We start from the raw sequence: 26,432 nt of genomic DNA, 5'->3' as shown, positions 1-26,432 counted from the left end.
GCGATTCGATGCTTGATTGTGACTGAGGTTGAATTTTCACTGGAGTGATGTGAAGATTTGGATGAGATAATCGATTTTTGCGACCTTGGCTTGGTTTCTTCAAATGGTCGATTAGATTTGGTTGAGATAATCGTATACAAGTTCGTACGGGACGATTTATATACCACAGGTCTCGCCGGGAGTAAGGCTCGCATCAGAGAGTACCTAATCGTTTATATTATAATTATCAAAGAGTATTTACTCGAAAATAATCATTTATTTATTTGTATATTTGTTTATTTACCTTCCTCTCGTAAACGGCGCATAAAGACTGGTCGTACATCTTCAAAGAATGATGGCAAATCCAATTCTGCTGCTCTCGCGATTCCACCATCCTTACACTCCAACCAATATGTATCCATTAGGCCTTTGCCCTGTGTGGTATGTGTATACGTTAAAATAAGATCATCAATATATTTCTTAACTTAAACTTTAGATTTCAATTATATTAAGATTCTAATTATAATTATAATCTATTATATATTATGGGCGTTATAGAGAATTAATATTTATCAATTGGAGTCAATAAAAAGAAACAACAAAGAAAGAATAAAAAAAAAGAAAAAAACATACTTTAACGTCAACCAAACCACGATGCTCGATTTTAAATCCTCCAACAGCATCCAAGGCCTTTTTCATTTCTAAACTAATGTGAATTCGTAAAGCTGTAAAAATAAAATATGCATATTTTCATCATATATTTCATATTAATTATTTGAAATAAATTATTATAAGAGTTGAATAATTGAAATATTATATTATAAAACGAAATGTTACCTTCGCCTGTGGATTCCATACGACTCGCTGTATTCACGGTATCACCAAATAAACAATATCGTGGCATTTTACTGCCAACAATACCTGCTACGACTGGTCCTGTATGTGCACCACTGCGTATTTGAAGTCTTTCACCAGGACGTTTTGGTACTTGAAAAACTGAGGATGCTGCCAATAGATCTAAAGCCATTGTTGCAATCTCGGATACATGCTTATCACCTTTAAATATAATTAACAAATAATAATTAGCATCAATTTTGTCTCTTCTAGTTATTTACTAGTCAAATATTGAGTTTGAACTGGAAAATTTTATAAAATAATCTTTTTTTTGTTTACCATTTCGAACTGGTAAACCAGAAGCAACCATGTAAGAATCACCAATGGTTTCAACTTTGTAAACGTCGTAACACTCGATACGGGCATCGAACAATTTGTAAATTGAATTGAGAAACGTGACAACCTAAAAATAAAAAAAGAAAGACAACGAAACAAAATTTATTTAATTGAAACAATAAAATTATTTGAAAAAATTAAAACAAAATGTTTTACCTCGAGTGGTGTATTCTCAGCAGCAATTTCAGTAAAACCAACAATATCGCTGAAGTAAACGGTCACTGCTTCGTAATATTCAGCTGGCACCTTGTACATAGTAAATCTTGATTTATTAATTTATTCATAAATTAAATATCCTATAGTTCTTTTTTTTTTGTGAAGTGAAAGCTTCTTTAGAATGAGAGTGATTTGAAAACGGATGCGACGAAAAAGCAACAGGTAGCAATAAACAAAACAAACAAACTCTACGAATTATAGACAATTTTCTAATCTTTTATTACTTTTCATGTTAAAATATTAAATATTATTCTAAAATATATGCATAACTAATTACAAAAGTTATAGTTGAAAATTTTTATTATTATTATTTATAAAAATATTACGCCTGTATGGATGCAACCCTCCAGACACACTTTGAAAATGTTGCTTGCGAGCGACATCTGTTGAGACGGAATTTTTTTGCAGCCCAAACTGTTTATACACGCGTGTATTACGGGTTGCCTATCTTTCGGGCAGAACAAAAAATTTCGTCCCAACAGATGTCGCTCGCAAGCAACATTTTCAAAGTGTGTCTGGAGGGTTGCATATCTACAGGCGCGCATTTTTAATAATTATTAAATAAATAATTACAACAAAAGAGTAAAAATAATGTTATAATAATGTTATATAATAAATGATACTATGCACTCGTCTGATTCTCTCGAAACTTGTGTTTTTGAAGGTTTCACTTCTTACTCTTGTGTTTTCTTATATAATAAATAATAAATGATGATAATTTATATTATAATAAATAATATAGGATAATTACGATACCTGTTGTGTCTGTTTGAGTTGTTGTGCAACACTTGGTGGTAGCATTTGAAAAAGCAACGTGTCACTTTTTCTTTTTTCTCTCTTCAATTCGCGAGCTTTTTGTGCTAAATTGGCAGCATACATCTAAGAAAATCATATAGTTTGAGAGTTTATTTAATTTTCTTCATTATTAGTTATTTATTTCTCTCTCTCTCTCTCTTTATTTTAAATATAAAAACTTACTTGAATGGTGGCTACTGCATTGCGTACTAATATTATAATAATAGGAGAAACAATTAGGACCAAAACAACAATGGCTATACCAGCAACCTCCTTATTACTGGCATCCTGTAGAGTTAAATTAACATAGTCTCTGAAAAGTAATGATTTTGACTATATAATCGCATAATCGTATCATTGTAATAATGATAATTACAAATAAATAAGGGAAAAATAAAAAGAAATTTAAAATAAAAACCAAAAAAAAAAACAAAAAACAAACAAACACACATTTACCGTATCATGTGACGTAATTCGCGTTGAAGTTTACGAAGTTCATCAACGTAGGTTGCCATTGAATCAAAATAAGCAATGGCGTCTTCTATGCTAGGTTCACGTTTTTGATTGAGAAGTATTTCATCTCGCCTACGAATTAAACAAACGAAACGAGATTAATGACAACATATTATTAATATTATAAATATATATAATATATAAATATATATTTATATACCTAGACTTGATCCTACCATAATCCGGCATGGTTCGAGTAAGCTCGTTATAAAATTGTTTTAAAGAAGGCACGTATGTGAGCGATCCGTTTAAAAGATCGCGTCCTAAAGCCTCATGACGTACATAACTAACATAATTGTCCTTTAAAAGTATTCCACGTCCAAAATAATTGATCCCATAAACTGAAGCGATGCCAAGGCTCTCGATGCTTCGTAGAAGATTTTTAAATGCTATCAAGTATCTATAAAAATATATATTAATTAACACTAGATAGTCATTTTGACTGATCGGTTGGGCCATTTTGATTCCAAATTTCTACTTCACACATGTAACATGTTTGATTTCTGTAAATAATTAAGCGCGTTTTGTTATTTCAAAATATCTATAAATCCATTTATCTATTAACATTATGACTGTTAAACATTTTCTTTTTTGTATACATCAGTCATTTTGACTAGTGTGGTAGAAATAGGTATACACTGAAAATGGTGGTATATCTAGTGTTAAGTAAAAACAAATATACATAATTAACGTTTACATACATATATGTATGTTACGTATATATAATTACGAATTTTTCATGTCTTCTTGTTATATATTAAGTATATACAAATAATAAATATAAATGATGAAAAGGTTAAAAAAAACTAAAAATACCAAATCAAATAAAAAGAAAACTCACCTCCATACACCGCTATTATCAGTTTCTTTTATCTGATTGGTCAAATGGTCTAACATGGCGGCATTTACGCTGGTGTACCAAGCCAAAACTTCCTGTATACTACTCTCCTCCGAGCTTATTTTCTGTCTGAAATATTTTTACAGTTAATATAAGGTTTCTCTTTCTTTTTTTATTCATTCACCCCACTACCCTACATTTTTCATTCTCTTATAACGAGAAATGAAATTGAAAATGTTTCCTCCACCATTCTTTTTCCCGCCAAAACAAAAAACTGAAGGAAAAAGAATAAAAAAATTAATAAAATATTAGTTTGCAATCACATAAAACCATATTTTCTATTTTCTATTTATTTCTTTATCCTTTTACTATATATATATATATATATATATATATATATATATTCGTTATTCATTTGGATTGTATTGTTGTAAAATAAAACTTCCCATATAGATTATATATACAATATATCGCTTTTCTATTTCACCATATATTGAAGGCTATTTGCCAAACTCTCTTTATGAGAGAAAGAGAGAAAGAGAATATCTAAAAATACATCACATCGCTCCAAATGAGCGGTCACGCGCTCATGCGTTATAACCTCATATACATGTTGCATATATATATATATATGTATTAAATATAAAGATGGAAAAAATAAGAAAAGCTCCCCCCCCAAAAAAAAAGTAGAAGAAGTTGAAGTTGAAGACGAAGATGAAGAAGAAGAAGAAGAAGTGAAGTTGCAGTTGAAGTTGAAGATGGAGATGAAAATGAAGAATAAGAAGTTGAAATTAAAGATGAAGATGAATTCGAAGAAGTGAAGTTGAAGATGAAAATGAAGATGCAGATGATGAAGAAGAAGAAGTGAAGTTGGAGTTGAAGTTGAAAATGAAAATGAAGGTGAAGAAGAGGTTGAAGTTGAAGATGAAGATGAAGATGAAGAAGAAGTTTTTTCATATTGACAATTTATTATAAACAAATCATTATGCTTACTTATTGTTAGTATACTGATCTATTATAAATATGTATTCAATTCTTATCTTCTTTAGTATCCTATCTTTTAATATCTATATCGTTCTTTTTCTTATTATCCCATTTGTTTTTTTCTTTCATTCGTCATTTCAAGAAACTCGAAGATTCTTAATAGTATGTTACCAACGTTATAAGTTGTTCTTTATAGGATCGTCAATATCATTTCTATTATCTTCTTTTCTCCTATTATCTTATAGTTATATATATATATATATATCACATATATATATCTTTATATATAAATGTATATATATATATATACAGGTTTTGTGTTTATTGTACGTATGCATGTATGAATGTGTGTCTTCTTTTACTTATGGGATGTGTATTTGATATCCTCTGTTTGTATTTATTATAGATATTTGGATCTGTGTATGTGTGTATGTTTTAGATATATACGTAATTGGAAAATAATAATCGGTCCCACGTTGCTTGACATTTAGTTCTTTTCTTTTTTTTATCCCTTTCTTTTTCTCCTTTTCCTTCCTTCCTTCCTTCCTTCCTATTTTTTCTTTTTTTTTTTTTATTCATCGATAAAGAGAATTTATCAAAGGGAACAATATGACGTCCAATGACTGAAATAACTTTGATCTACGGTCCAATTTAGTCAACGATAATAAGGTTCAATTTACTAAACGATACATTTTGTCAATGTGAAAATAATAATTTAGTTATGGTAAATTTTAGTCACCAGGGTTGGAGAGAAAAGGGGGATGAAATATTTGATTTTGATCTATTCGAAACTAGGGAAAATATTTTCAACAATATTTTCAAATAATATTATCAAAGTTTATGAAGTATTTTGTCAATGATTATAATTGTGATTTATTTGAATTAGATTTAATTTTACAGAAAGGAAAATTATTATTTATTATTGTTCAATATTTTATCCCATAGAAATATTACAATATATATATATATATATAGTTTACTTTATATATTTTATATATTATAATGAATTTAGATCTATGATGAATTCGATCAACGAAGTTCTAGTTCAATCTACGAAGAATTATTTAAATAAGTACATTAAATGAATTTAGTTGTTTTTAACCAAAAGAATTTTGTCATTTAGAGAAAAAAAACAAAAACAAAACAACATTTACAAAGAAGAATATTATTAATATATCAAAATTTAAATGTTATATGTGTATTTATTTTCGTAATTATAAAATAATATTGACCTATGGTAAAATTTTGTTAACCAGAGAGGGAGAGAGAGAGTAATTACGATCTACGAATAAATTATGTCAACGAAAATAATGCGATTTACGATAAATTACGTTAAAGAAAATAATGCGATCTACGATAAATTACGTCAACGAAAAATCGAATAAAATTATATGAAAATCAGAAAATGAAAGATTTAAAATAGAAACGAAAATAATCAAAAGATAATAAAATCTAAAGATATTTATATCAAGATATAAATGTGATAGTTATACGTAATAAAAAAAGAAATAAATAAATAAATAAATAAACAATGAAGATAGAAATGATTGAATATTTGTGTTCATCGAGATGTAGAGATTGCGTTTGACATGATTCAAAAGATGATATTCGAAATTCTCTCGTCATCATCTTCCATTTCCTACTATCTTGTTCTGTTCATCGATGGCCGATGGTTGGTAGGTAGAATTTTCCATATCGATACTTTATCGTTCTATCGATTTATTGGTTATACGTGCCATCACTGTGAAATCGAGCATCTTTTTCATTCTCCCGGAATGAAAAACGTGCTTTCTATAAATATTCTTTTACAAGGGGTATACTATTATGGATTTATGTATTATTTATTATTTTAACTATTCAACATTTTTTGTATCTTTAAATTACGTATTTTTATACATTTTATATATATATATATATATACGTATAATTTTTGTATTTGTAAAATATGTATTAATATATATGTATAATATAATTTATATATAAAATGCAATTAAATTGTATTTTATAATACAATATAAGTAAAACAAGGTAAAATATATATTAAATATATAATATTTATTATATAATATATTTATATATAATATATAAATTTATAGAATTATTATTATTTATACCAATTTTTAAATTTAGGATTTAATATATATATATAAATATAAAATTATATAATAATTATTATAATTTTAAATTATAATTTAATTTATATTAAATAAATATTAATATTATAAATAATATTATATATATATATATATTATTTTGTAAATGGCAATGTGAAAAAAAAAGAAAATTTCATAAACTTTCCCTACTTTATGTTTTCTAAGGTTAATCGATTTGGCAAATAAGCGGTTCATATGTGCATATGTATGTACAGGGTCGGCTTTAAAAAAGGTACCAACATAGGAGTATATTAATTTTAGAATTTCAACATTATGAACAAACATTAATTAACGTCAAATTGCTTCTCGGATAATCAAAGTTTCTACGATGAAAAATAACACGTTTTTTTTTTCTCTTTTTTTTTTCTTACATTATATTATTACTGTATTATTAGTTTTGAACATTATTTTTCTTCATTTTAAAATGTTCAATTAAATTGAAATTTAAATAAAATTGAATAAAATTCAATTTTTTTTTTTTTTTTGCTGATACTAGAACGTTGTATTATTTCAGTAAAAATTTGTAATTAATAAGAAAAAGAAAAATAAAAACATGATCAAATTGGCTTAAGGCCGTCAAGTAACCTTGACCCAATCCTGCTCAGATTTATATATATATATATATATATTAATGATTATGGAATAATACGATGTAAAAGAGTTTTCACAACGTATGAGTTTTCGTGTTAAAGTTTTAATAAACTGTGTAAAAGTTTTAATGGGTCGCAAAATGATAGCTACTTTATTTGACGTTAAAACGAGAAAAGTAATTTTCACTCTTTTAAAAATATTTTTCTTCATATAAGTTTACACATATATTACATATATATATATACAATTACAAATATGTAAATAATAATAATTGTGTCGTTTAAAATTTCAAATCTGAATCATGAAAGTTTTTAAGTTAAAGTACTACCATTATATTCACTCGTTTTATATTCTTACATATTTCTATTAAAACTTTCATACAAAAAAAAAAAACAATGTTTCATCTTTACACATTTTTTTACACTAATTTTCAAAGTAAAAACAACATTTTATAACACATATAAAAATGTTTCTATCAATCTATCTTATTATCTTTTTTTTTTATCTAATATATTTCGTTATTTAAATATCAAGTTATAATAATTTATATATTTTCAGTGTGTCATTTGATTTCAGTATTGATGATCAAAATCCCCGCGAAAATTTGAATTTCATTAATTTTCCCTATTACGTGTTCTATTGAAAATGATCATTTTTTCTTTTTTTTTTCAAGACACAAATATTTAATGAATATTAATGATAATAAAAGAATAATTCAAATCAATGAATTCTTTTTCTTTTTGATAAATGTAAATATAATAAAATCTAATTTTGATTGATCAAAAAAAGAAAAGAAAAGAAAAGAAAAGAGAAGAAACTTCAGCTGGTAATTGTAAAAATGTGTCAAGAAGTATTATCGTATCTTTCCATAAAAGTATTTTAAGTAGAGTACATAAAAGGGGTTCCAACTTCGATCGTATTTTAATGTCCTACCATTATGGGGAGAGAGAGAGGGGGAGGGAGGAGGGAGAGGAAAGGGGGGATGGTGTTCGAGGTTGTAGGAAAGAAAAGTACACACACTTATCCTATGAATGGAAATTCAACAAGTGTCGGAACAATGACTCGAGGGAACTGTTAGTTTTTTTCCGTAATTTTTCTTACACGTCATATCACAAATATTCATTTTCGAAATTGGTTAACTAAGAAATATCAGTAGAATTTTATATTCTAATTATAATGATTTGTTTCATCTCTATTATTATTATTATTATTATTGTGTTTCAATTTTGAAATTGAATTAAATCGACGAAAATCAATACGATGATTAAACACTTCTAACAAATAGAACGTAATTATAATAATCTTTGATTAAAGATAGATAATCCTAATTACGTGATTCATTTAGCAATACGATAACAGTAATAATAATAATAATTATTATTATTATTATATATTATATATATTGTAATATTAATATTATATTTAATAATATTATCATATTTATTAATTAATATTATAGTTAATATTAATATAATATTATATTAATTTTATAATTATATAATTTTAAATTATAATAATAATATTAATATATATTATAATAATATATAATAATAATTATTATTATATATTATTATTATTATTATTATTAATATTATTATTATTATTGTAAGAAGAAGTAATTTATTAATTAGAACTTTTTCACCTGATTAGAATTATGTCACACATTTCACGCGTGTATCGTTTTTCTTTTTTTTTTTTTTTTTACGTGGAAATTTAAATCCAGGGAATAGTATATTGATTAAGAGAACGTTTTAAGGCGTTGTTACTTCTCATTGACGTCACGATTAAATTATACAATGAATATAAAGTAGAATCAAAAGTATTTATGTAAATTTTACAAATTAATTACTCTTTTACGTTTTTTTTTTCGTTTCCCTTTACTTTCTTTTCCTATCCTTTTTTTTTTCTTATAAAATTTCTCATCAGATTATTGAAAAATGCCGTGAGTATATTCCTCTTAAAAATTACATAGGGGGAAAGAAAAAAATTAGTGTAAATTTTCTTTCAAAAAAAAAAAAAAAACTGTTGTTACAAGAAATAAAAAAATAAAAACGCAAGTTTCGAAAACATGAGACAAGTGCATAGAAACAAAATTTATTATATAATATTATTAAAATATTATTTTTACTCTTTTGTTGTAATTATTTATTTAAAAATAATTAAAAAAAAAAAAAAATGCGCGCCTGTAGAAATGCAACCCTCCAGACACACTTTGAAAATGTTGCTTGCGAGTGACATCTGTTGAGACGGAATTTTTGTTCTGCCCGAAAGATAGGCAACCCGTAATACACGAGTGTATAAACAGTTTGGACTGCAAAAAAAAATCCGTCTCAACAGATGTCGCTCGCAAGCAACATTTTCAAAGTATGTCTGGAGGGTTGCATTCCTACAGGCGTAAATGTTTTACAAATAATAATAATAATAATAATAATAATAATAAAAATTAAAAACTATAATCTTGTAATTATTTATGCACATGTTATAAAATAATATTTAATATTTTATCATAAATATGTAAATTTTTAATAAAGATTTGTTTCTCGAAAAAGAAAAAAAAACAAATAAATAAATAAATAAATATAATAATAATTTAAATTAGATTTTTACCTGAAATCTTCCAGACGTGCTTGAAAAGCTTCTTTGCTGACAACATCGTAGGTTTGAGTTTTACTTTCATCCCTTGGGACAGATACTAAGGGCCAGGTTGTCATATTATGCAGAGCCTGATCGGTTATAGCGAATCTTTGTGTCAGATTGGACCTTTAAAAAAAGAGATATATATATAAATTAAAATTATTTTTCTTTCATCGGTGGGTTTCACGTTCTTCCTACGTTTCACGATTTTCAAATCACCCTGATTATTCTGAAGAAGTTTTCACTTCAAAAAAAAAAAAGAAAAATCAAATTATTAAACATTCATTAGAATTAATATAATAAATAATTGAATCAATTTAAAGGATGAATATTATTATTATTATTATTATTATTATTAAACGATGATCGTATGAAATAATCGAAGCAGAAGGAAGGGTCGGGTCAATAAAGCACGATTCACTGATCGTAAAATTTTAATCGGATAGTAGGACCTTCGAGGTTCAACGTGCATTAAACGAATACCAATGTTTATAACTAAATAATAAATGCAAATGAAAAAATCTATCGACAAAAGGATTAATAATGAATGAAATGATTGCACGTTGTTATATTATCATTGTTATATTATAATGCTTTATAATATTTTATTATTATACTATTATATATTATTATTAATGCTGTTATATTATTTTCTATCTCTTATCCTTTTTTTCATTCTTTCTTTCTTTCTTTTTTCTTTTTTTTTTTTTTACAAGAAACTCTCAGAATAGAATTAAAGGATGATAGAAAATTGCATTTGGTGTTGTCACGAAATAACATCGAATTAAATAATTTATCGTAGAGTAACATTTGTTTTCATTCGTAGATACATTAAAAAGAAAAAGAAAAAGAAAAAAGGGAAAAGAAAAGGTTCTATTATTTCTTTTCTTGGATAAAAGAAGTTTGGTTTTACAATTGAGTCACGTAGACAGAATGAGATCAAACGATCAATCGAATTGTTTAACATAGATAGATGTAAAATGATCATTTAACTAACAACGAATACGTGAATAAAAAGAAAAAAAGTAATTAATTTATAAAGTATAAATAATGGAGAAAGAACTCTTTAATAATGAAAATAATTCATTAATGTTTAAATATACGTCACATGTTATTTTTCTTTCTTTCTTTCTTTTTTTGTTTTTTTGTTTATTCGAAGTAAAATGAATGAAAGTATGAACGCGGTTATAGAAATAATTGTATGAATAAAATGTCAATTATTATTATTATTTTTTTTTTTTTTTGAAGATTTTTGGACAACAAATTTAATGTTAAATGAATAAAAATGTATTATAATGTATGTATATATATATATATATTTTTTTTAAATAAATACCTTAAAGTGTTGCCATTGGTATAAATAAAGAAGGCTACTTCGGATCTTTCGAGTTGCATCCTGGTCACCACTTTGCCTAAATCTGTAGCTATAGTTACCTAAAATAATATGATTATATATTACACAAGCATGTATACATGTATATGTATTATACATCCTATGCAAATGAATATATGTGTGGGTATAATCGTGGTTCGAACCATACCAACGTAATTGCAATTATCTATGATGATGATGTTGTTGTTGTTGTTATTACATTAAGTAAAATAACCTAAGAATATTTTCATTATTTATCAAATTATTATTAATTACAGAAACCACAACATTTTCACTTTTTTGCTTACTTACTTCATCCCCATTTTTAATTTAAAAATATCAAAATAAATTTAAACTTTATTTCTGATGAAAAAAAAAAAAAGAAAAATGTAATTTCATTGTTTCGTTTGAAAGGACTGATTGGATTCATGTACGTCGTGTAGTACATTTCAATGTAAATTAAATAAAAATAATGTATACAGTGACACTTTAGTAAATATAAATAACAATATGCAATCATCGACTTATTGTATCGATTTAACAAGGAAAATGTGACCAATAAGAATTAATAAACCAATACTCTCTGCAATCATCACATACAAACAAATTCTTTCATATATATATATATATATATATATATATAATGGATGAGAAATATATTTGTTCTGTTTATATGTGTGTAAGTATACGAGACGTTTATTTAAAAATCCTGGACAATTCTTACATACACACAACTTTATTTTGGATTGTAATGGATATTTTTTCTTTTTTTTGACATTAATTGTGTTTGTGTGTGCGTGTGTGTACGTAGGTAAGTGTGACATTCACTTTGGGAAGCATCCTTGACTAATGGATGGAGTTCACGAGCCGGTGTAACTTCCGAAAAGGAAGAGAACTAATTGTAAAGTATATATAGAGAAGCGTAGGTAAAGGGGAACTGAGATACACACATACATATATGCACATATATGCACGTATGTACAAAGGGAGAGAGAAAGAGAGAGAGAGAGAGAGAGAGAAAGAATGAACAAGATAAAGTACCGGATACTTTTATGTTACGTTGAAGTAGCTGTTGAAACCAATTTACTTTTGACAATATTTATAATAATATTTTCTTTTTTTTTGCAATGCAATAATAATAAATAATTCAAAATAATATATATATAATATAATAATAAATGTTGAAACCAATTTGCTTTTGATAATATTTATATTAATATTTATTTTTTTGCAATGCAATAATAATAAATGATTCAAAATAATATATATATATATATTATATTATATAATATATATTATAGTATTAGTATTAGTAATTATAATATATATATATATATATATATATATATATATATTAATAATTAATAAAAATACTAATTAAATAATTTAATTTGTAATTAATTATTAAATAAAAAATTTGTCCGCGAGCGTAATTGAAATTTTGTAGAAATTCTGAAAAGAAAAAAACAAGAAAAAAATAGAAAAAGAAAATTATTTTTACACGCAAATCAATAATGAATTAATTAAAATGGTAATAATTATTACCTAACTACTATTATATATACAGGTGGCGTTAGTAGTATGTTAACAAATGTAATTTTATATAGTATGTGCACGTGCGTCTCTGTTTAACATATATTTATATGTGTGGGGGTGTTGTATAACACGAATAAAGAAAAAGTATTAGAAAAATAAAAAAAAAAATGAAAAAAAAAAAAGAAATTGAGTAGATAATAATGTATAAAGCATACAATTAGACGGAATAAGGAGTAATTCTTTGATATTGATTGAACTAATTAAAAATAATGAGTAAATGGTAAATATTCCACGCCCATATATGTTCTTACTTATGTTAGTACTTGATAAAGTTGACATAATTCCTTTTCAACATTAACATCGATTATTAAAGTCATTGTTTTCTTTTTTTTCTTTTCTTTTCTTTTCTTTTCTATTCTTTTCTATTCTATTTTTTCTTTTTTATTTACTTTCTATTATTCTATCGACTTAGGAATTTTTTTTTAATCTGAAAGAAGGGAGGAAAGAAAAATACGCAAAAAAAAAGAAAATGAAAGGCAACATTAAGAGTTTGAAATATTAAATTATTGCAATTTTCATTTCGCTAATTTTAATGCAAAATACTAGCTAATTTATGTATATTCGTGTTATATATATATATATTTATTTATTTATTTTTTTCTTATTCGAGAGTTTTCTTTTAAAATGATTATAAACACCGTTGATGTTTTATTTTTCTTTCTTTTTTTTTTTTATCGTAACTCGTTCAATTTTTTTCTAACGATTTTATTGAATTTCCACAACGATTGATCCGATCATAGGTTAAAATGTAACTTTGTCATATTAATTTCTAGTTTCAAAAGACAATATTTTAATAGTTTAAAAGCTGTCTTTATTGTATTTGTTAAAAGAAAAAGAAGAAGAAGAAGAAGAAAAATACAACTATACGAAGAAACTTTTACTCTTACTTGATTCGATAGGAAATCAAGAAAACCAAAAAAATATTCTTTCAACTCAATTTTTCGCGTAAAGTTTCATATATTTTTAAATGTATGCATTTATTGTATTTTTTTTGGTTTTTTTTTTTTTAATTAATCCTACGAAAAGTTTCCGAGTAATTTTCGTGTACTCTCATTAAATTATCCGAAAAGTTTCTTTCCAAAAAAGAAAAAAATAGAAAAAATACAAGATACAAAATATAAAATAATTTAAAACTATATAATTACATTAATATTATATATATATATTATAATTATATATTAAAATATATAATATTATATTAAATTATTATTATAATATTATTATATTATATTATAGTAAAATATATATTATATAATATAATATATATTTATTATTATATTAATTATTAATTAATTATTAATTAATTAATTTTTGTCAAAGATTCGCTAACGAATCTCATAACTCTCGTTATTCTTTAACTTTTAATCATAAAAATTAGAAAAAGAAATGTTAAATACAAAAACATTTATATTAAATATATATATATATAAATTATAAAAAAATAAAAATAATAATAATAATAATAAACTAATTTACCTGTGTTTCGATGTCGGACACTTCTTGTCGATAAATTAAAATGTCATGGAGTGTATTGGCAGTCTGTACGATCAATGCCAAAATTGGTATAAACGGTAATACCAACATTTGCAATAATTGTATCCTCCTGCCACGACGACTCGCAGGATCCGTTGCACGTGCCCAACATGTTTTTTTACGATTTGCTTTAGCCGATACATCCTCCGATGATAAACTTCTTACCGAGCTTACTTCTGCTACGCAGGATCCGTTTCGTGGTGACATGCTGCAAAGATTTTCATTTAAACAATATTACTACACATGGATAAACAATCAATAAATTATTATTATTATGAATATTAATACAAACAAAAAAAACCTATCTTAAATTGAATTATTACATATTTTCAATTACTCTAATAATTCATACAAATTATATAAGAAATGATATAAGTTACGTAACAAACCTTTTATCAATACTGTAAAAGTAAGAAAATAAAGTTGTTTAACCCTTTAGGGAATATAGGGTAGTTTTGTTACATCAAAATAAATGCTACTGATAAATGAAAATTATGCAACTATGCATCACATTACCTTTTGGTAATTTTCGGTTTTTCACATTTACAGTTTTTTAACGTCACCTTAGCAATTTATTTTCATGTTTATTATACACGTGCATTCAAAATATATATATATATTTTTTTTAGTAGGATTAATCTTAAAACAAAAGTCAATAGAATTAAAAGGGATAATCTACATATGAAGTAGAATCGTCTTACACATTTATGCTTGACACTTGTACAAACAGTTTGTTCATGCTGACGCCGATTATAGTCGGCACCAGTAAAGAAACAATTAATTCATTACAATTACAATTACATTTAGAGCATGCTGTCATGCGAGAAAAACAATTATTATAGAAAAACGAAGAATCCAAAAAAAAATTCCATGGTTAAATGTAAAAGACAATAATATTATTGAAAAAATGTGTTCAAACTTACACGAGACTCGATGTTAATTGCGCTTTTGGGGGTTTTTGATAATTTACATATTATTATTTAATTAATACATAAATTAATAAATTATATAAATATTGCTAAGATATTTCACAATTGTGTGTGTGTGTGTTTTTTTTTATTAAATATAAATATAATGTTATTTTGTTACTTTTCAAATTTCATTTGAATTTCAATTTTGTATTTTTATTTTTATTTTGTTTGTCGTCCAATGGAGAAAAAAAAAGGAAATATTTACAATTAATTAGAAAAAAATAAAAACCAAAAACAAAGAAAAGAAACAAAAGTACAAACATATTGGTGGATTTGTTCGATTTGATTTTTTTCTCCCCTTTTCTTTTTTTAGGGGGGTGGGGATAGGAGAAGGGGTAAATTTATCATTAAGTGTCTCGAAGTAATATCAGGGGGTGTAATCTTTACGACACTTTTTATTTTTGTTGAAAATATCAAAAGGAATTGAAAGAGAGAAGTCAATAGGAAAAAAAGAAAAAATAAAGGAAGTGTTATCAATGGAAACTGATTGTGCGAGATGAAGGGGGAAAAAAAGGAAAAAAAAAAAAAGGAGAAAAGAAGAAGAAGAAGAAGAAGAAGAAGAAGAAGAAGAAGAAGAAGATGAAATAAGAAGAAAATTAATAGAGAATCCATTTCTTTTTTCATTTCACTATTGACATTTATTTTGTATCTCTTATTAAAGAAGTAGTTTATTTCCTTTCTTTGAAAATTTCTTTTTCTTTCTTACCATTTGAAATAAAAAGAGAAAAGAACAAAGAGAAAAAGAAAGAAAAAAAAAGAAAAAAGAAAAAGAAAAGGAAAAAAATTGCAGAAAAATTTCTCATTCTCGAGAAAAGAAGGAAGATATTAAAGAGTTTTTCTATTTTTTTTTTCTCGTTTTTTTTTTTTATGAAAAAGTACATAAAAATCATAAAAGATGTAGACTACTTGTCTTTTTCTTTTTTTTCTTTTTTTTTGATTATGAAAAATACAAAATAACATTTCTTTACGGAATTTTATACTTTGTAATATCTTTGTAATATCAAAGCAATAAAAATAAAATGTGTACGATTTAATTTGATAAAAGAAACAAAATAGAAAATTTACCATAATAAATAAATAAATAAATAAATAAATAATTAAATGAAAAATTACAAATATATATTTTATTCATCGTAAATTTTTCAAATATTCTTTTTTTTTGCATAATATCAATTAAAAAATATAATAAACGCTGTAACAAACGCTAAAACGATAAAAATAAAATGTGTACGATTTAATTTGATAAAAAAAAATAAAATAGAAAATTTACCATAATAAATAAATAAATAAATAAATATTAAAATGAAAAATTACAAATACATCATTTATCCATCGTAAATTTTTCAAATATTTTTTTTTTTGCATAATATCAATTAAAAAAATATAATAAACGATAAAGCCTTAAATTGAACTAATTGAAAAATCTTAACCCCCTTGACGTTGATAATAAATTATATAGTAAGTAAGAAAAAAATGATAGAAGGGTTAGAAAAAAAAAAAAAACAAACAAACAACAACAGAAATGGTATACTCTAATGAAGTATCTGTAACGAGAAATATGGTGGGTAAGAAAAAAAAAAAGAAAAAAATCTTACAATTAATCGATCGAAGTTTCAAATACTTCCTCCTTCTAGTATCTAATTTCGTTGTTTACTGCTCTTCATCAAATAAAAATTAATTGTAAGTTTTATACATATAAAAAAAAGTAAAAGAAAAAGTAAAAAAAAAGTAAAAAAAAAAAAAAAACGGTGAGAGGTGGCAAGTGAAGTGTGTAAAAGATCGATAATGACGTCGAGACCAAGTGAAGGGATAACAGAAGGGTAAAAGATAGACAGAGATAGATGTAGAAAGAAGAAAGAAAAGAAAAGAAAGAAAAGAAAGAATGATGTTAGAACAAAAAAAAAATATAAACAAAAAACAAAGTAAATAAATATAAATAAGATAATAAACGAATGATGGATAAAATTGTTAAACAATAAATATTACGATGAATATTTTACAAATATTATAAGAGAAAAATAAACAGGAGAAGAAAAGTGTTAAAAAGAAAGAGAGAGAGAGAGATGGTAAATAACAAGTATGAAAAGGAAAAGGAAGGGGAGGGGGTAGCTAATGAATATGAGAAAAAAAGAAAAAAATTTGAAAATCAAACAAAATGAATAATGAAAAATGATAAATATTAAATTATAAAGTAGAAAGAGTGAAAGAACTGTTTATCTATTTAATATTTAACGTTGCATTAATTATAAATAGAAAAGAAATGGGGGAAAGAAAATAATGAAGGTAGATAAAAAAAATAAGTATGAAAAAAAAGAGAGAGAGAGAGAGGGAGGAAGGAAGGGAGGGAGGGAGGAAAGTTAAATAATAAATATGAAAGAATGAGAAAGGATAAATATTAATTATAAGCGTGAGAGAACGAGAGAATGAAAAAAGGGTCTAACTAAGAAAAAAAAATCAAAAAAAAAAAAGATAATCATCAAACAAAACAAAACAAAACAAAACAAAAATAATAAACGACAAATGATCAATGTGGATGTAAAAAGAGAAAGAAAGAAAGAAAGAAAGAAAGAAAGAAAAAAATAAAAAAGGTTGTGAAAATCAATTGGAAAGTAAAGATAAAGGAATATGGATGGATGGATGGATGGATGGATGGATGATTAAATATATTGAGAAATAGAACCAAATAAAAATGAAAATAAAAATGAAAATAAAAAAGAGAAAAAGTGAGATGATGAGAATATAATGATAAAAAGGAAAATGAATGAAAGAAACTGGAGAGGAAAATGCGTGTTAGAAGAGTGAAAATAAATGAGCCGGATAAAAATGAAGACGAGTTGTTGTTTAAAAGAAGAGAAATTACATTGTAAATTTAACGTTGAATTACCAAGATATCCCAAGGAAGAAGAAGAAGAAGAAGAAGATGAGAATATAAACACAACTCTGAAGAAGAAGAAGAAGGAGAAGAAGAGCGTTTAATAAATATGTTAATTTTATAATACTCACTCGTTTTTTATGGTGAGCATGATAGTAGCAGATGGATGATGATGTTTCCACCCTCGCTTCTCAATCTCTCTCACAATTCGACGGGCCCGAGTTCGGGCCTGAATGGCGTATCACAGCCACTCGTATTATCTCATCGAGAATATTTCTCTCTCTCTCTTTCTCTCTCTCTTTCTTTTTTTCTTTCGATCTTTCTTCTCTCTCTGTCCATTCACATTCAGGCTCGACATAAAGATACATATAGAGACAGGGAAGGGGTCACCATAAAACTATCTCAATGGATACGACTATAAATGTATGTGTGTGTATGTGTATGTATGTTTGTGTATTATATATGTGTGAACTGCAATCTTAAAACATATATGTTAGACTTTACAACGTGTCACTCAAGATCTCTCTCTCTCTCCTTCTCTCTCTCTCTCTCTTTCTTTTTTTCTATCTCGCACTCTTATGTATTCTGCACCGAGAGTCTACTATTATGTTGTTTTTTTCTTTATTTCTTTCTTTTTTTTTATCTTTTTTCTTTCAGAATAGAACATTTATCTATGACAAACATATACATATATATGTATATAGTATAATGTACGTGTTGATTATAATTACTAAGTAAAGTAATTTAGGTTTTCTAGTGTGAAATGAGCAATTCAGTGCACACATCAATAATATTATAATATATCATAAATATATATATATATATATATAATACGTGTTAACATTTATATTTAATGAATGAACAAGAAAAAATTGGACAATATTATTTATTATAAAAAAAAAACTAAACGTTAATTTGTATTATTTGCATAAATAAATAAATAAAAAAAAGAAGAAAACATTTTTGTCCAATAGAATAAAATATGACATCATCACTTTAATAAATATAGCACAATTTTACGTTTGTTAACCTTTTGCAAACGAACATAATATATAGGTCTACAGGTAGAATATTAATTAACTTCTCGATACATGGTAATATACAGTAATTATTTTAAAGTAAATAATTATGTACTGAGATACGTTATTATCGAATTTATATATATGTATATATATATATGTAATATAGTTAAATACATACACATATACGTTATCATTCTTGTTACTATTCATTCATTGATTATTGATTTGTCAATTAGGAAAATGAGGAAAACCATCAAAATTGCAATTAATTAAGATCTCAATTAGATACTCGTTATTATATGCAACATATACACATATATATATATATATATATATATATGTATATTCACACATTAATATAAATGTGTGACACGTGTAATATATCAATTGAAAAAAAAAAAAAAATAATCAACAATTATTACAGTAATACAATTGTAAATAATTTTTTGTTTTTGATTTTACAATTAGTACAATTAGTAATAAAATTATTCTAGGAAACTTTTTCCTTTTTTTTTATTTTATTCTACGTGTAAATATTGAACGAAGAGATTTACATTTCTTTAATTGGTTGATACATAAAAGCTGATATGAGTTTAAGTGCAATCGAAGTGGAAGACCAATTGCAACTGTCACCGATGTCTTATATATATATATATATATGTATGAGTGTATGTAAGGATATATGTAATACATTGGTTATAAAGGTACGTGCATATTCTTCAACACGAAAGAAAATAAGAGAAAAAAAGAAAGAGAGAGAAAGAGAGAGAGAGTGTGAGAGTGTGAGAGGGAGAGAAAGAAAGCACGTGCTAACAGTGTCATTTGTATACGTGCATAATGACCGTAAATATCGTAAGCATATTTTTTTTTTTTTTTCATCGATCATTCGGATCGTTAATAAAAAAACACAAAAAGGAAATAGAAACAAAAAATGAGCATCATATATAATAAATAGATTTTAATGGGTTTGTTCGAAAAGTAATTTTATTTTTTCTTTTGTCAAAATGAGGACACAATTTTCGTTTCTTAATTAAAACCTAAGCTTTTCGAGTGAGTATAAACAGTTGAATTTGATAAATTTAACTTCTCATCGATCTCACGTATTGTTATATTTGCCATTTTGCATCAATCAATTCATATATTTATTATGTCAGGAAAAAAATGAAATTACTTTTCGAATAAATACACGCAGTATATCAAACATTCTATTCAAACGATCAAAATTACAATAAAATACAAAATTCTTATTTTCAATGTATCATAACGTAAAATCATTTTCTAATATTTCCAACATTTAAATATACACTAAAACACAATAAGATCGTATATTAATTATATTCTAATTAAAATGAATTCATGAAAATTTTCTCAAAAAAAAAAAAAAAAAAGAAAAGAGACTGGTGTTTAATCAAATGAGATGTGTAACGTGCAAAATTGTAGAAGAAGACAAATATACAAAAAAAAAAAAAAAAAAAAAAACAGCAAGATGATCAAACACGCGTAAGATCCTTGAAACGGAAAAAATAGAATGTTACAAATAAAAAAAAAAACAAAAATGACAGGCAAAACAACGGTAAATAATATTAAAAAAAAAAAAAAATAAAAATGACAGGACCAATTGAAAATATAAATTCTTCAAGTTCTTATAAATGCAATGAACGAAAAGAAGGAAGAAAAAAAAGCAAATTAAAAGTGTGTAAATTCTTAAAAGAAAAAAAAAACAAAAAAAATATATATAAATAAGAATAAAAAGATAAAAAATAAACCAATCAAGTAAAAGTTGAATAGATCAATCAAATATATATATATATATATATATCGATCATTTAAGATAAAATTATATAAAAGAAATAAAATAAGAAGATAATAGAGAAGAAAAATACATAGAAATTTCTTTTTTGCTTCGTTTGATCACCCTGTCAAAGATATATCCATTAATAAGAAGTGGTAGAAGTAGAAGAAGAAGAAGAAGAAGAAGAAGAAGAAGAAGAAGAAGAAGAAAAAGAAGATACACTAGGTGCAGAAGGATTGGGGGGTGGGGGCGGAGATGTATAAGGGAGTTTGATACGAAGCATCAATAGAAAGAAAATTGCTCTTACGCGATTATGACAAGAAAGACGAGAGGAGACACGTGGTTGAAGTCACGAGGACGTTCCACTTTCTCGACTAAACGTATTCTTCTTTATTTTTATTTTTTTTTTCTGTCTTTCTATCTATCTTTCTTTACCTCTTTCTTTCTCTCTCTCTCTCTCTCTCTCTTTACTTTATCTCTTTTTTTTTGAATTTTAATTCGTTCACCTATCTATAACTTTATCTATCTCTATCTATTTTTCTTTCTTTTTATTTCTTTTATTTTTTTGCTTTTTATAATTATCCACAAATTATTTTATTTGTTATTGTTATTATTATTATTATGTAAGTCAGTATCTATAAAATTAATTTTATTATCAGTATTAAATTGTAAAATATATATTATATATATATATATATATATATATATATATATACATAAACAATATAAAGAAGTTAAATATAGAAAATAAAATAAAATAAAATAAAACAACGAGAAAGAAGATTGTCTTGTGACATAGTCAAATAAAATAGCTTTTACGTATATATTTTGTTATAAGTTATAGTACTGACTTGAATAATTATAATAATAATAATAATAATAATAATAATTTAAAAAATAAAAAAACAACAATATTTATACATAATAAAAACAATAGATATTTATTCTGAAATGATCAAGTAAATTGATCTAACTTTTGATTAACACAAAAAAAGAAAAGAAAGAAAGAAAAAAAAGAGATAATTAATGAAAGCTTTAAAAGCAACCTTGCTTAATGAAAGAAGTCTCTATGTTTTTTCTCTTTGTATGTGTGTATCTGTGTGTTATACCTCTAACACGTAAGTCTGTGCGTGAACATAAGTCGCGTTGAAATTCTAATGCTATAGGAAGAAATAGCAAACAGGTGTGCCCGCGTGGAATACACGACCGCATACTGACGGTCGTGGTCGGGAAACCTAGAGGATGCGCGTTAACAACATCATACGGGGGAGTTCCTAAGCCAATGCGCATTCACGACACCCTACCGCATCACTCGAACTTTGTTGAAGGCTACACCACTTTGTGCATTACAGCTTTTTCCTTTCCCTTCTAACTTTCATACGTGCCCTTTTTTCATTTATCGTCTTCCTCTTTTTCTTTTTATTTTATATAGTTTTTTCTTTTACTTGATTTATCTCACTTTTGTTTTCCCTCTTCTACTTCCTCTTCATCCGGTCCCACTTTCTTTTGCATCGTTTTATATTAGAATAATTTGTAAATTTTATTTATTTTTCTTTTTGATTTCTCTCAATATACCCATAATCGGGGGAGAGAGAGAACGATTTGTTTGTTTTTATTTTTTAATTTTAAATTTTAAAAATACATTAACACACTTCGTTCCTTTTAAATATTTCATTGCTACATTTTAAATTGCTCTCGTTCAATTAAAACTTTCAAATGTTTCAATTCTTTTCGTATTTATTAACGAGATATATATATATAAATGTTTTATGTTAATTCATTATTTGATTTATATTATAATTGATTGATAATTAAATATCATCGATTTTCTTCTATATTATCTATAAGAATATTTTTATTGCACCTGATGATAGGCAACCATTCGTAATTCGTCGGTAATATCATTCGTGACGTTATTCAATATGGTAAAATCATATAATTAATATTACCAACTGAAGGTATTATAGGCATAATGAATATATTATACATTGTTTTTACTAATTCATAACTGAAAACTAAATTTGTGCATTTTTATTATTTAAAATATGATTTCAAGTGAAATGAAATTTTTCATTTTTTTTTTTTTAAATAATTTAAAATATTTATCTTAAATGTACATATACATACTTTAAAGAAATATAATTTATCATTAAAACCCACTTAAAAATATGAATTTATTTACTATAGTAAGTATACTTCCCAATTAGTATGTTCTTTAAGAACTTTCAAGATCTCATCCTTATCCTTATAAGAATCGTAAACAGGATTATCCTTTAAATCTAATGCCATTAACTTATCCTGTCTTTTTATGAGATCTGTTATTTCATTGATATCTGATATTTCGTTAGACCGTAAAGATAAAAACTCTAAATTACTTAACGTAGGCAAATGTTTCAATGACTTAATCTTATTACAAGATAAATCTAATATTTTACAATATTGTAAAGTTGAGAGTTGATGCAACGAGTTTGCTAATTCATTTCCATTAAGATATACTTCCTCAAAAAATGTAAAATATTGATTATTGTGAAGCTTCGTTAAAGATAATTCACTTAAGGCAAACTTTTTGTTTATTTGTAAATCTTTCTCTTGTCTCCATAATCCTGAAAATGCATTTTCCAATATATATTGGAAACCTAAAAATGAAATATAGATCATTGAGAGATATTTTGATAATTTTTGACAACTTTTCAAAAGAATATATTTTATTATAATATGCTTACGTAAATCTTTATAATAGTATGAACGTAGAGTATCAAATGTGCATAATGTTTTTAAGTTGTCCATTATAGTATCATAATAAGAAAGAAAATTAAGTTTTTTCATAAGAAATATACCAATTAATATAACCCATTTATTACTTGGTTCCAGTTCTGCTAATTGTTTGTAACTTTCTAATTGATCTTGTAATTGTCTTTTGTTATGATATTCCTTAATTGACAAATTATTTTTATATATCCATGCATTTTCTTCATGCGAATAATTAAATTGATATTCTTTATCTTGAACATTAATGCGAACGTCTTTTAAATCGCTTAAATTCTTTAACAAAGTAGATAATATACCGATCCATACTTTAGAAAATCTCTTCCCCATGTACGATTTCCATTGAACATCTATTTTATTATTATCAATAAACAATGAAATATTTTCAGACGATCCAGATATTTCATTATCAAATACAGCGTCAATCTTATTAGTTGTAATACGAGATCTCCATAATACACAATGAGATTTAGGTTTATAATCATCTAAAAGCCATCTTTGATAAAACCATGCACTCGTATCATTAGGATCCGTAAACGTTGCATCTTTAACTAAATCAAGTTCTGAACAACAATATCGATAGTGTTGTTTGTTAGATTTAATTATTATTTAATTGAATCACATTAAAAAAAAATATGTTATAATACTAGTTTAAATATGTTTACCTTCTTCCCATTTTGTTTGTGTAATTGGTATTTCCTGATAATCGCTAGGAAATAATTTGTTAAGAATTTTACTTCTGTAATGCCACGACGAGTAATTAGAAAAATTGTTTAATATTTTAGTCGTTGAGTAATTATATTCTTCAAAATCAGATATTCCTGCTTTCTCTACCACGTATTTTCTATAATCCCAACAATGAACTGAATTGAATCAAAATAAAGAATATATCGTTATATATATATATACACACACACACACACATAAACGTTAATATTTCAAATTCTTTTTATGAAACACTTACAATTTCTTTCATCTATATTAAGACATTTTGTACATAAAGCTAATTCTTTAACCCAATCAGGTTTTTGTAAATGTTCCATTACCCACCACCTTTGATGCCACACGCTATAAGACTTAGGATTATTTCTTATACAAATTTCAGTCAACGTTAATTCCCTTGTAAGTAAATTTGTATAATTATCTTCGTTCCTATATTATCAATGAATTTCATTCTTTTTAATATATTGATATATATATATATAATATTTCTTTAATTTAATATTTATCTTACCGATTATTACTTTGAAATACTTCACGACGTATGTTCCACAATGTATTAATATCTGAATTTTCTAAAAGAACGTTCTCCGTTAAAAATAACATATCGTCATCCAATACATTTTCTTCCCTCTAAATTGAAAAGAAGGTTAATATGTAGTTGTTTGCTTCATATTTAACAAAATCAAATATTTCTAATTGGATAAACAAATTGTTCTAACAGAATAAAAATACTTTGTTAACATGACGATAGATTATTTCTATACTATATTTCAAATATTAACAAGAAAATGTGTGTTAATTGTTTTAATATTAAAATTGAAATAGAAACCTTTTTAAATATCTCAGTCATAGCACTCTTATATTCAGCTAATTTCTTAGCTTTTTTTCTTTTGTATTTCCTCTTGTTCAGCTGTTGTGCGTACCTTAACACGACCATGCTAAAAAGAATTATTTCATTTAATAAAATATAATTGATGTGTAAACATCCAATGACTGACTTTGACATTACGTTAAAAATATTGAATACATCTAATATGACAACGATACAAGTAGAATAATTATAATTAATACATTAATTATATAAAAAGTTGTTGTGTAAAATTTTTAATTCTAAATTAACATAAATTAAATTTAAGATTAAACATATTATTATAATGTCAAAATGTACATATGCATTTATCAAATGTTTTACTTCTATGATAGTAATTGAAATAGTATTGACACGTTTTAACTTTTTACTTTATTAACATAAAATATAGATTTTATAGTTTATTAAACTTATTTTATATATAAATGTTTATAAAAAGTAATTACTTAATAAAATAATAATTTTTACCATTGTGAATAATTCTTTTAGAGTTAACACAATAACTATAAGTTAATAAATATACATATATATTTATATATGTATGTTGATAAAAGGATGATATTATATTTTTAACAAATCATTAAGTATTAGTAATCTACACCATAAATTTATTTTAATATGATGAAATGAACTACTGCACAAAGTACAATGGTCGTTTATACGTGTGAAATAAGAAGTGCCAACATTAACCAATAAAAAACATGGAGCACTAGCCAATGGCGGGAAAATCAATATGATTCAAAAAACAGAACTTTTTCAAGACTATTATCTTCAATAACAAATACACATATTTTATCAATAAAAATTCTTTACATTTCATAATTGAACAAATGTTAATTCATTTTAAACATACAAGTAATAAAAAAAGTAAAAATATCAATGTTATATATATATAGCTATAATTAAAAGAAACTATTTCTTATTAAAGATTAGTTTATTCTGGAGTAAATTTATAATGGATTGTACATAACAAAACAATATGAA

At 25.0% G+C, this 26,432-nt stretch overlaps 2 protein-coding genes across 5 annotated transcripts; both read right to left on the bottom strand.

The window, feature by feature from the left end:
* Positions 1-64: 64 nt before the first annotated feature.
* On the bottom strand, positions 65-22,285 carry LOC107070299 (uncharacterized). Of its 3 annotated transcripts, XM_089179610.1 has the most exons (16): positions 22,138-22,285; positions 21,399-21,726; positions 14,378-14,642; positions 11,270-11,367; positions 9,907-10,059; positions 3,575-3,700; positions 2,894-3,133; positions 2,677-2,805; positions 2,404-2,533; positions 2,182-2,304; positions 1,366-1,455; positions 1,153-1,276; positions 817-1,035; positions 613-704; positions 284-413; positions 65-204 (listed from the first exon to the last, which is right to left on the bottom strand). In XM_089179610.1, exons 3-16 carry the CDS (start codon positions 14,639-14,641, stop codon positions 194-196), a joined length of 1,929 nt encoding a protein of 642 aa, XP_089035736.1. In that variant the 5' UTR covers position 14,642; positions 21,399-21,726; positions 22,138-22,285; the 3' UTR covers positions 65-193. The 3 variants fall into 3 exon arrangements, with proteins under 3 accessions (XP_089035736.1, XP_089035737.1, XP_015183839.1); XM_089179611.1 differs by lacking the exon at positions 14,378-14,642; XM_015328353.2 differs by lacking the exons at positions 21,399-21,726; positions 22,138-22,285 and adding an exon at positions 18,409-18,609.
* RabGGTa (Rab geranylgeranyltransferase subunit alpha) lies at positions 22,138-26,089 on the bottom strand. 2 transcript variants are annotated; one of them, XM_089179613.1, is made up of 7 exons: positions 25,895-26,089; positions 25,410-25,518; positions 25,092-25,210; positions 24,822-25,009; positions 24,523-24,720; positions 23,815-24,420; positions 22,138-23,727 (listed from the first exon to the last, which is right to left on the bottom strand). In XM_089179613.1, exons 2-7 carry the CDS (start codon positions 25,515-25,517, stop codon positions 23,273-23,275), a joined length of 1,674 nt encoding a protein of 557 aa, XP_089035739.1. In that variant the 5' UTR covers position 25,518; positions 25,895-26,089; the 3' UTR covers positions 22,138-23,272. The 2 variants fall into 2 exon arrangements, with proteins under 2 accessions (XP_089035739.1, XP_015183845.2); XM_015328359.2 differs by having other exon boundaries at positions 25,917-26,088.
* Positions 26,090-26,432: the final 343 nt, after the last annotated feature.

The sequence above is a fragment of the Polistes dominula genome, unplaced genomic scaffold, assembly GCF_049000335.1.
Source record: "Polistes dominula isolate Pdom_NZ unplaced genomic scaffold, Pdom_raw_medaka contig_27, whole genome shotgun sequence".
NCBI lineage: Eukaryota > Metazoa > Arthropoda > Insecta > Hymenoptera > Vespidae > Polistes > Polistes dominula.
This window is presented reverse-complemented; position numbering and strand designations above follow the sequence as displayed.